This window comes from Helicoverpa armigera, chromosome 27 (genome assembly GCF_030705265.1).
Source record: "Helicoverpa armigera isolate CAAS_96S chromosome 27, ASM3070526v1, whole genome shotgun sequence".
NCBI classification, from domain to species: Eukaryota; Metazoa; Arthropoda; class Insecta; order Lepidoptera; family Noctuidae; genus Helicoverpa; species Helicoverpa armigera.
The window spans coordinates 4,846,724-4,858,996 of NC_087146.1; the positions used below are offsets into that span (position 1 = coordinate 4,846,724).

The 12,273-nt window shown below is 37.1% G+C and overlaps 4 protein-coding genes across 4 annotated transcripts; 3 read left to right on the top strand and 1 right to left on the bottom strand.

Moving 5' to 3' along the window:
• Positions 1–222: 222 nt before the first annotated feature.
• On the bottom strand, positions 223–624 carry LOC110384649 (histone H2B). Its single transcript, XM_021346047.3, has one exon. It carries the CDS (start codon positions 622–624, stop codon positions 223–225), a length of 402 nt encoding a protein of 133 aa, XP_021201722.1.
• A 2,760-nt stretch (positions 625–3,384) lies between these two features.
• LOC135116684 (histone H4) lies at positions 3,385–3,834 on the top strand. The gene has a single exon (XM_064041962.1). It carries the CDS (start codon positions 3,440–3,442, stop codon positions 3,749–3,751), a length of 312 nt encoding a protein of 103 aa, XP_063898032.1. The 5' UTR covers positions 3,385–3,439; the 3' UTR covers positions 3,752–3,834.
• A 2,336-nt stretch (positions 3,835–6,170) lies between these two features.
• LOC110369636 (histone H3) lies at positions 6,171–6,881 on the top strand. Its single transcript, XM_021325147.3, has one exon. The coding sequence runs from the start codon at positions 6,195–6,197 to the stop codon at positions 6,603–6,605; it is 411 nt and encodes a 136-aa protein (XP_021180822.1). The 5' UTR covers positions 6,171–6,194; the 3' UTR covers positions 6,606–6,881.
• Positions 6,882–9,815: 2,934 nt separating this feature from the next.
• On the top strand, positions 9,816–10,178 carry LOC135118863 (histone H2A, sperm-like). The gene has a single exon (XM_064041921.1). It carries the CDS (start codon positions 9,816–9,818, stop codon positions 10,176–10,178), a length of 363 nt encoding a protein of 120 aa, XP_063897991.1.
• The last annotated feature ends 2,095 nt before the right edge of the window (positions 10,179–12,273 follow it).

Genomic DNA, 12,273 nt, shown 5'->3' on the forward strand with positions numbered 1-12,273 from the left:
CTAGCAGCCCTAAGAAATTATTGTAGGTTGGTTGGTTCTGGGAATCGAACCCAGAATTGCTTTAAAGTAACATTTATATTATAATTGAAATAAAACAACAAAACAAAAATTTCAAAATCATTTATTTATTCATAATCAACATTATTATACATCCTATCATTACAATTCTAACACTTATTAGTCCCTAAAACCTTAAAATCTATCTTAAATCGTCCCTAAATCTTAAATTTTCGCCGCGGCATCCCTTTCGTGGCTCTTATGGTACATACTGATGGCTTTCATTGCTTCAATATTCGCGTGAGTTGATAATTCTCCAGGGATTATTAACTTGACTGCTGCCTGAATCTCTCTGCTACTCATAGTGGTCTTCTTACTGTGAGCCACCAATCTTCCTGCTTCTTCAGCAATCTTCTCCAGCATGTCATTGACAAAATTATTCATAATCAGCATAGACTTCCTTGATATTCCTAAGTTTTCTTTCGCGACGGCCCGTAGTAGCTTGTAGAGATATATGGAGAAACTCTGGTAATTCTTCTTCTTCATCTTCTTTGATTTTGAAATTGGTTTGTCGATGGGTTTCTCCATTGATTTTAGGAGTTTTTTCGGTCCTTTTACTGGTGCCATTTTGTCGTGTTATAATGTTGTTTTGTAAGTCCAGATTTCTTAAGTTGTACGGGGCCACTAGTTTTGTACCGCTTAAGTGGGTTTGAGCTGGGCTCAAGTAGTGGGTGGTCGAGCTTTGCGAATAGTCGTGAATCACTAACGAGCGTGCATGATAATGCTATTCAACAAGTTTATACTTGTTTTGCGGTTATGAGTTAACTTTGGTATATTGTAGATGATTGCTTATGATAACAAGTTTTATTTTATTTTAATTTATTTATTTATTTAGGTTAGCCAACAATTGTTTACCTACACCATTACAATAACAATGATGAACAATTAAATAAGTGCAACAATTACATACTTACAAGCTAACACTAAATGCATTATATGATATAAATATAATTTATATCGGTGAACAACTATAATTAACTAGGACAATATAAAACCAGACAAAAATATAATATTTGAACAGAGCAAACGAGAGTTAACAAACCAAACTTGATAAATATTTCAAATATCTACATTTGACTTTATGGAATATGAAGTGACCGCAATAAAATTAGACAACGAAAATTTTCCTCACACTCTACGCGTCCTATTTCTATCATCATCATCATCATCATTTTGCAGCTATCTTAGGTAATTTTATTTGGTTACGGCTCTGCACTACACTGTCTTCTTCTAAACTTCTCTATCTGACGTTGTCTCACAAGTGCCTAACATTATTGTTAGCCTGGAACTATCTTTCTTTTTATCAATTTTTACAAGTAGCTTAACCTAACTTTTTCTTCCCAGCAAAAACACAGGAAGTGCTGAAGGGTGGGCGTTTTGGGGGCTGTGCTGTCTTATGTAAATTATTGACGTTCAAAAAGTGCTGTCTTGCAGCCAAGTTTGAATAAATGTTTTTTTTTTATATATAGCCACAGGTGAAAAGTAATAATGGGATAAGGTCAGGAGGATGATGATGATGATGATGATGATGACAGGTGCTTTTGCCCTGATAATTGATTTTCGTTGAGTCTACGTAGCTTACTTATGTAGGTATTGCTAGCTGATTACAATGTCACCCGCGTCCCAGGTGAACTACTTGGGATAAAATATAGCCTATGTTACTCGGGAAGAGTGTAGCTTTGCAACAGTGAAAGAATTTTTCAAATCGGTTCAGGTTCAGTTTTGGAGCCAAACAAAAAAAAAGGTTCCTCTTTATTATTAAAGGTACATTTTATCATTGGTTAGAACAGTGGTTCTTAACCGGTGGTCCGCGGACCACTGGTGGTCCCTGGAGGCATTCCAAGTGGTCCGCGAAGCTTAGCTGCACGACGTTACTATACGTTATCTTACTTAATTTTTGACGACTTATAATTGCGAGCGGGGGTTTTCGCATGGACGTATATCGGGTGTGTCGTACCTAGTCCCCCCATTCATGAAAATGTATGTTTGGGCTACATTTTACGTAATTTTGGTTTTGAGTCTTAAAAAATAATTGAAATTTCGCGCTCGCTTCGCTCGCGTATTCAGAAACTGTATGCCCTTATTTTTGCATTTGTCAACAAACAAAAAGTTAAGTACGTTTGGGCTAAATTTTACGTAATATTTGGTTTAAATCCGATAAAAATTTCGCACTCGCTTCGCTCGCGTATTCAGAAACTATATGCCCTGATTTTGGCATTTGTCAACAAACAAAAAGTTAAGTACGTTTGGGCTACATTTACGTAATATTTGGTTTAAGTCCGATAAAATTTCGCGCTCGCTTCGCTCGCGTGTTCAGAAACTATATTATGGCCCTTATTTTTGCATTTGTCAACAAACAAAACGTTAAGTACGTTTGGGCTAAATTTTTGTTTTAAGTCCGATAAAAATTTCGCGCTCGCTTCGCTCGCGTTTTCAGAAACTATATGCCCTTATTTTTGCATTTGTCAACAAACAAAAAGTTAAGTACGTTTGGGCTACATTTTACGTAATATACCAAATATTAAGTCCGATAAAAATTTCGCGCTCGCTTCGCTCGCGCATTTCGAAACTACATAGGCAAGCTTCTTTTTTTGCATTTGCTTGCCTACACAACTGCCGACATGCATTTAGCTTTGAGTAGAACTGACCCAAAAATTGAGTTTTTTTTATAAATAATGAAGAAATGAGTGCTAATTTAGGTAAACCGATGAGGTGGTCCCCGGCAAGACAAAATTTAGTTAAAGTGGTCCCTCATGTCAAAAAGGTTAAGAACCACTGGGTTAGAAGTTAGGTCGGGAGAAATTTCAAAACGCAGGAAAAAGCAATAAATGGCACAAAAATTACCTCATTACTGCTAAGTTACAAAAATTTTGGTATACTTACGGCCAGTTTCTTCATCAAAAGTTAAAGTTAAAGTAATGTCTAAAGTAAAAGAAACGGTCAACTTTGTTTTTTCAAGGCTAAAGTGACAGCAAAACTAATAGAAAAATTGAATTTGACCGTTACTTAACTTTAGACATTACTTTGACTTTTGATGAAGAAACTGGCTGTTAGTCAAAATGCAATTCGGTTAAATAGCCCTTTGCTTAGCTAAACAACTACAAAGAAATAGATTTATAAGAAGCCCCTATACGTAAGTATTCATTACTTACTTAATGTAAGTATTTAGGAATATCAGACAGTTTACCTAAGACTTTAATTAAATGGAATGTGAAGGGTATCCTAAAAAAAAGTTAAGCATTCAAGATTTTTTAAGACACCCTCATTAAACTAACTTTTTCGCGAGCCGATGGTATAAATACTCTTCGCACACGACCTCACATCGCATTCCTCATTATACCATCGTTGCATACACGTCTTTAAAAAAAAGTCAAACGTCAACATGACAGGTCGCGGAAAAGGCGGGAAAGGTTTAGGAAAAGGGGGTGCCAAACGTCACAGGAAAGTTCTTCGAGACAACATCCAGGGTATCACGAAGCCAGCCATCAGAAGATTGGCCAGAAGGGGAGGCGTTAAAAGAATATCCGGATTAATTTACGAAGAAACTCGTGGTGTTTTAAAGGTTTTCCTAGAAAATGTCATCCGAGATGCCGTGACCTACACCGAGCACGCGAAAAGAAAGACTGTGACAGCTATGGACGTTGTCTATGCTTTGAAGAGACAAGGAAGGACTCTTTACGGTTTCGGAGGTTAAATTGGTTAATTTTGCGAATGATCGGAATTTGCGCTTAGGTTAGGGATATTTCAATTTTGACAAGGCCCTTTTCAGGGCCGCAATTTTTTTGTTTCTTTATGGATGTCTAAAACGTGAAACTCTCAATTTATCATCATCATCATCAGCCTAGCCTAGACTAGCCTTTTCCCCAGTATGTTGGGGTCGGCTTCCGCTTCCAGTCTAACAGCATGTAGCTGAGTACCAGTGTTTTACAAGCAGCGACTTTTAGTATTATATCACTTTACTCTATGCTGCCATAGACTGCCTATCTGATGTTCTCAATCCAGTTACCTAGGCAATCCAATTACCTAGGCAAGCCCCTTGGTAACTACTTAGACTGGTATTAGACTTCAGGAAAAATCAGTTACCACCCACCACATCTATTTTTAACCGACTTCTTCTCAATTCGACCGTATTTTTTTTTGTATGTTTGTTACGCGATTACTCAGCCATTTATTAATCGATTTTGATGATTCTTTTTTTGTTTGATAGCGTATACTTCCGAGGTGGTCCCATTATTAGGTCAGGATCTGATGATGGAAACCCTGAGAAATCGAGGGCATCTTTCGAAAATTGTAGGAATACCTAGGGTGAAAACTTGACACTCAGGAGTTTGCCTGATGCACTATTCAACAGTGAAGGTTTTGAGCTGACCTGATGATGGATACCAGTGAAGGTCGAGGGAACTCGACAACTGAATATGTAAACTTTTTCGTGTTTGGGCTTATATTATTCCTATTGACGAGACCTTTGCAACAGTGAAGGTTTGGAACTGACCTGATGATGGAGACCAGAGAAGGTCGAGGGAACTCGACAACCGAATTAATATGTACCTATTTAATATTTAATCGTGTTTGGGCTTGTATTATTCGTACTGATGAGCACTTTCCAGTTATGCGGATAGTGACAACTATTCTTATCACTGAAAAGCTAAAAATAACAAACTTTTTACAAAAAAATAAAGTGCACCCAAAAACACAAATTATTGCTTTTTAGTGTTTTTGGAAGTCAGTTTTATTTTTTTTGTTACGCTGACAATGTAAACATTTTTTTTTTTCGTTGGTAAATCACATTATATACTTAGGTTAGGTACACCTTATATAAAACTATATTACCTACAGTTATATCCCCAGGGATATACCGTAACATAGTTATAGGTACGAAGGCGATTCTTTAGTACTAAAACACTAGGAATATGGTTATAAAACAGTCCAAGTTTAGTGATATACCTATGTACTTATATTATTACCAGACTACCTGACCAAACTGTGTTAGCAAAATCTGGACTATCTAAGTCCAGATTTTGTATTTCTTTTGCCGCTATGAAAACAAATAGGTTCTGAAAACTTAGGTATTGAATATTGTTATGATACAATTTTTTAAGCCTTACCAAATGGTACCATATTTATTTATTTTAAATGATCAAATTAACACCTACAATATTAATAGGTACACGTACCACCTAATGTGAAATAAATTGAAATAAAAATAATATTCTGAAAACCAGAAGTAAATAAATGTATTAGTTGGCTCCCATACAAAAAACATTATTTTTTCATGGATAGTACTTGTAAGTACTTGGCCGGTTTTAACGGTGGATAAAGAAAATTATAGCTACATTTCAACATCTTTTAATACTTTTAATGATAATTTTCAAGCAGTGAATTTAAAATTTCTATTAAGTATCAACCCCAAAAATATTAGAACGCTGGCCGTTTTCCCGCGGTTTCACCCGCGTCCCGTGGAAATTACTGCCCGTACCGGGATAAAATATAGCCTATGGCATCCAGGAACATTGTAGCTATCTATCAGTTAAAGAATTTTGGAAATCCGAGCAGCGGTTCTAAAGATTAGCCCTACATACAAACTTACATACCTCTTTATAATTTTATTTATTTCAAAAAAAACACCTTTCTCTATCTTTACAGTACTTATCCAAAGAACTAAACACTATTTAAAAACTAAATTATTTACAAACGTGGTAAAGACGTAAGTCTAGTATTAAAATAAAAATAAAAATTATATATTATTCTGCTTCTAACATATTACTTTATGTTACAGTAATTCCTCGATATTTTATAATTAAGTTTACTAAAGGTAATGTAGACAGACAACCAGCTATTAGTATAATCTTGATTTTTAATTTTCCATGCACCATTAAAACTAACTCAAGAAAGGCATGCTAAGTATTGTGGATGTATATAGGTACATAACTAACTATAGAACAAACTTCATAATTCTAACAAACAACGGAAAATTCCACAGCGAAAAAATAAAAAAAACGAAGGTAATCTTAACACAAAACCGAATAAAATCTTTTGCAGAATACCCTCAAGTTGACCGATAACGCGGCGACCAGAGTATAAAAGGCGTGAACACATCGCATTAGCCTCAGTGTTCATTAAGTGTTTGACTCCTAAAAATGGCACGAACGAAACAGACAGCTCGAAAGTCCACCGGGGGGAAAGCCCCAAGGAAGCAGTTAGCCACAAAAGCGGCAAGAAAAAGTGCACCAGCAACCGGCGGAGTGAAGAAACCTCATAGATACAGGCCTGGGACTGTAGCTTTGCGAGAAATCCGAAGATACCAGAAGAGTACGGAACTTCTCATCAGAAAGCTGCCGTTTCAACGTCTTGTTCGAGAGATAGCTCAAGACTTCAAGACGGATCTACGGTTCCAGAGCTCTGCGGTCATGGCGTTACAGGAAGCTAGCGAAGCGTACCTAGTAGGCTTGTTTGAGGACACGAATTTGTGTGCGATTCACGCCAAGCGGGTCACCATCATGCCGAAAGATATCCAGTTGGCTAGAAGAGTCCGTGGCGAGCGAGCTTGAAGTTTTATTCGTCTCATTTTTCGGTGTTTTGTGCCGTTTTGTGTCGTCTTTTCTAGGTTAGGTTAGGTTTAATTTCAAGGAAAAAAATACAATACTGTACAAACCAGTTGCAGTTGAAGCCTAGTTTTAGTTTAGTTTTAAGTAGATTTAGGTTAGACTTATTCCAAGGAAAAAAATACAATACTGTACAAACCAGTTGCAGTTGAAGTTACAAGTGAAATTTAGTTTTAGGTTAGTTTTAGGAAAGATTGACAAAGCCCTTTTCAGGGCTGCAAATGTTCTGTTTCTTACGGTGGATGTCTAAACGTACAATATTTGGGTGGCTTGACTTAATTGTTGAGTCGGCTTCCAGTCTAACCATCATCATCCTCCGAGCCTTTTCCCAATCATGTTGGGGTCGGCTTCCAGTCTAACCGGATTCAGCTGAGTACCAGTGCTTTTACAAGAAGCGACTGCCTATCTGACCTCCTCAACCCAGTTACCCGGGCAACCCGATACCCCTTAGTTAGACTGGTGTCAGACTTACTGGCTTCTGACTACCCGTAACGACTGCCAAGGATGTTCAATGACAGCCGGGACCTACAGTTTAACGTGCCATCCGAAACACAGTCTAACCATGGTGATGATAAATTGCCATGATACATGGTAACTTGGTTGCTCGATCATGAGCACATTAAGGTCCCTAGACAAACCGTCAGTTTTCTTTAAACATCTGTTTACTATGAATTTTTAAGTTTAATTTTCGAAGCACACAGTTGTTTTATGAAAAACAGACGTTTATGTTATCGGTGACCTACGGTTGTTGAAACATGTCGCAGTGAACACGGCTCGAATAATTACTGGCAAGGTAATGAAATACACATAACAAACCATGTACCTAACTATTATTTTTTTAACACGCTTATATTTAGCTTCACTTGTAACTATGTACCTACAAGAAAGTAAGAATATAGGTATATGAATCTTAATTTGACCCACTTCTCGGTCTTTGATTAGGATGAAATTTTGCACACGCTCAGAGTTCTGATGACAATATTATTATATGGCTGGCGTGTTTTTTTGTTTTTTAAACTATATTTTTTCCGTTAAAGGCTTATTATCTTTGGTGCTGTGCTGGCTGGTAGTTATTATGGCTACTATACTGGGAAAGTTCAGATTACACTTACGATAATTCATTACAATCCTTTTTATCGTCCCACAGCTGGACATAGAATTCCTCTCACACAGAGAAGGATTGGGCGTTAGTCACCACACTTACTCAATGCGGGTTGGTGATTTCAGACTTTATAGTCCAGGTTTCCTCGAGATGTTTTCCTTGACCTTTAATCAGTCCATGATGTACTTTCAAAGGTACATATGAACTTGTAAAAAATTGCATTGGTAGGTACTTGCTTGACCTGGAATCGGGCACCCACATACTTACCGATGAGGTTGGTTCATTACACAATAAGCCACCAAGACTGCGTTTACCTAGTTTTGCCCACGGTTTCACTCGCGTCCTGGATGGTGACAAAAACTATCCTATGTCCTTCTCCCGGGTCTAAGCTACCTCCCCTCTATAATTACCTCATTGAGAAAGAGTTTTTTTGTTTGCTTGAACGTGCTTATATCAGGAAATACTGGTCCGATTTGAAAAAATATTTCGGTATTACATAGCTCAATTATCGAGGAACGTTGTAGCCTTTTTATCTGGGTTCGTATACCTACAAGTTCCCATGGGATACGGGTGAAACCGCTGGCACAAGCTAGTAGTTATTAATTGTGATAGTTGCTTTGTTTTCATTGTTTGTAATGTCTCATTAATTTGAGATTTAATTTTCTTATACATATAAATCTTTTATATACTTCAAAATCTGTACATTATATTTTAAAATAAACTTTTCATAACAAAAAGAAAACTTAAAACTAATAAAGGGCGTCGAAAAATGATTATCATCGCTGTCACACGGCAGTGTATTCAAAAGGCTGGCTGCATTGCCATTTTCTTTTAATTATTTAATAACTAATTTGATTATAGTGTGTATAGTATTGTTTAATTCATCATTTAATATGATTGCGCGCCGTATGCCTCGACAAAACATGCTGTAAGTACACATATTTAATTGAACATCTTGTCCTACCTACCATGTTTTATGCAAAAAAAGTTTTGATTTGATGCTTGATCACGGATTTTTGTTTGTTTTTTATGTCTCCGAAACTACGAACTACAGAACCGATTTGAAAAATTCTTTTACTTCTTGTATGTATATGCTACCCAAGTAATGTAGGTTAAATTTTATCCGGGTACGGTGAGGAGTTACTTCAGGAGGTGGGTGGAACTGCGAGAAAGCAGCTAGTATATAAAATATTTGGTTCTACTGGACCGATTTTGAGAATCATGTACCTACTTTAGAAGTAGCAAGTTAAGCCTAAGTTCGTCATAACAAAATTAGTCAGATCAGTAGGGGGCCTGTAATATGCATATAGGTACCGTTGAATACCTCGAAAACCTGATGTTTTTTACTGTTATCAGACATACCTACACCGCATGTCATCTTTTACCTGATCATCATCCTCCGAGGCTTTTTCCCAAAGAACTATGTTGGGGTCGGCTTCCAGTCTAACCGGATTCAGCTGAGTACCAGTGCTTTACAAGAAGCGACTGCCTATCTGACCTCCTCAACCCAGTTACCCGGGCAACCCAATACCCCTTGTTTAGACTGGATGTGTATGATGACCATCTTTTACCTAATATGTACCTATAATTGTTTATTCCCCGACTTCTCTGGATTTCCATCATCAGATACTGAATTGTGAGGGAAGGACACCACAACGAATACCTTTTCATGCAAAAAACGGTTTCGACATCTTACAGTTACCGTAGTAATTTTGAATTTGATGTTTCAAGGCAAACAAAATCTTCCAAACCTATGGAAAAATACCAGGACAAAATTTAATTTAAATGACGGTACAACAAAAACATAGACAATACAAAAAAAAACAATCTACCTCCTATTCAAATAACGACACATACTCCCAATATCATTCGCTTAGTCATTTGCTGTCAGCAATCTTAGACATCACCCGCCCTCCCACTACTTGGGCCTAGCACCAATTCCACTTAAGACCGTCTCAACATCTTAAACACACCAACTTGTTACGCGACACGTTATACCTACTGCTTAGTAGCTAAGCAATCTTCTTTGTCCTTTACTGTGCCTACCACAAAAAATGTCTAAAATCGGAATGAAGAAGAACAAATCAAGGTCGTCGAGGGCTGGACTACAGTTCCCAGTTGGAAGAATCCACAAGATTTTAAGAAATGGCAACTATGCACCGAGGATTGGGAGCGGGGCACCAATCTACTTGGCGGCAGCACTAGAATATTTAGCAGCTGAAATACTCGAGTTGGCTGCAGAAGCGGCTACTGATAATAAGAAGAGCAGAGTTATCCCAAGACATATACTGTTCGCTATAAGAAACGATGAAGAATTGAACAAAATGTTGTCTGGTGTTACCATTTCGCAAGGAGGAGTGTTGCCAGCGATAAATCCTATATTACTACCAAAGAAGACGATGAAAAAAGATGCGTAGGATAGAAGAAATTTAGGTACCTAGGCTAGAGTTGATTAAGATCTAAATTATTATTGACAAAGTCCTTTTCAGGACTGCAAGGTTTCATGTTTCTTTTTGCAATGTCTAAAACGTATATTGAAATGGGTAATACAACATTTTACATGCATAGAAATTAGATCGGCTCCCAGTCTAACCTGATGCAGCCGTTTCGAGTACCAGTGTTTACATGGAACAACTGCCCATCTGACCCCCGCATCCCAGTTACCCGGGCTGTCCTCCTTGGTAAGATTGGCTGACAGACTTACAGGCTTCAATGACTGCCAAGGATGTTCAATGACAGCCGGCACCTACAGTTTAACGTGACCTCCAAAACACAGTCATTGGTGTCCAAGATATTCTTAGAAAGTACATACAAACTTAGAAAAGTTGAATTGGTATAGGTTGTCAGGCTCTATTCTAGCTTTTAAACAGCTAAAGTTTATGACTCATCGTTATCATCATCCTCCTGCCCTTATCACAATTTTTGTTTGTGGTCGGCGCAGCATGTTTTCTTCTTCCATACTCTTCTACCTGCCGTTAGACTTACTGGCTCCTGACTACCCGTAACGACTGCCAAAGATGTTCAATGACAGCCGGGACCTACAGCCCTTCTAACACACATCCAAGATGTAGGGACTTAGAAGGTATATAATAAATTAGAAGTTGCATTGGTACTGATTGTCTGACTATCAGCTTGCTTTTACTAAGTTTATAACTGAATGACATAATATATTGAAGGTCAAATATATGTATTTTTGCGTGGATCAACAATAATGTCAATACGATACGGGCTTTGGGAGCACCGGCGCGACGCACACGCAGCCAGGGAATGCAAACATTTTGTGAAGTTGGTATTTTTTGGGCTGGAGTAAAATCTCAAATACGTAACTTAAATAACTTCTATGGTTCAATTAAACAAGTTAAATTATTGGTGTCAATAATTATTTTTTCTTTAAAAATAATTAAATTGATAGGGAAGTGCAAATAGGCCTATTTACGCTGGTGTGTTTTTTGTTTTACTTGGTCATTCAATGAAAAATAAATCAGTTGAAATCTTCACAATTACTTCTTACTGAGGCTTAATTCGCGGCAATATTAATTTATGATAAGCATTGTAAGTGCGTATGTAATTATTATGTTCTGAATGAAATCTTAAAATAAATAACATAACATAAAACAAGGCTTTTGGAACGCACGCAAAAATCCTTTGCAGTGTCCATTTTATTCAGAATGTTACATTTCTACGTTAAAGGTCTTCAAACTTATTTCAGAAAACTTTGAGACACTTTCAACATTAAATATTTGAAACAACACAGAGACACCAAATGTTGGTGACCCCACGTCACAGCTGCGCGCGCGCAGGCAGCTGCTGTCGACCGTTACACTCGGCGCGTGCTACCCCTGCCTGTGTAATCACTATTATTATTATTATAGAGAAAGTCGGTAAACAGAGAGGTAGGTAATGCATCGGAGTTTTAATGAAATTTTGGCTTTTGCGGGAAAAATATTTTTAGTAACAAAGATATTGAGAATAATTATAATAGATATTTTTCATTCTGGATTCGTTGGAAATGGCATTAAAGTATTATTTGTAAGACCGGATTTCTTTAACATCAATCATAAAATAAGTGCAAACTTTCTGCTCATCGCTCAAGTCTGGGAACGTGCCCAAGAGTCTGGCAGCATTACGAATATCAGAAAATCAATCAAAGTTGTATTTTTGTGTGTTTTTCATTTATAGACAGAACAAAATGAAGTACTTAAGAATTTAAACAAGTTCATTTCTTTTATAATAACGTCTACAAAAAAATAGAAATTACTCTTGACGAGGTTTATTCCGATTTTTAAGCATTTACTAAGTAGGCATGGATTTCTGATCTAGACAGACACGATATTTCAAAACTGACCTACCTAGGTGCTTCATATTACACATAACTTTATACAAAACATCGGAGCCCTAACAAAACGACCCCTTGTCAGAGACCTTTAAGTTCATTCAATAATTGCACAACGTAATACCAGTTCCACTATAGGAAACCACTGGATATTCAATATTACACTCTATGTCTTTAAA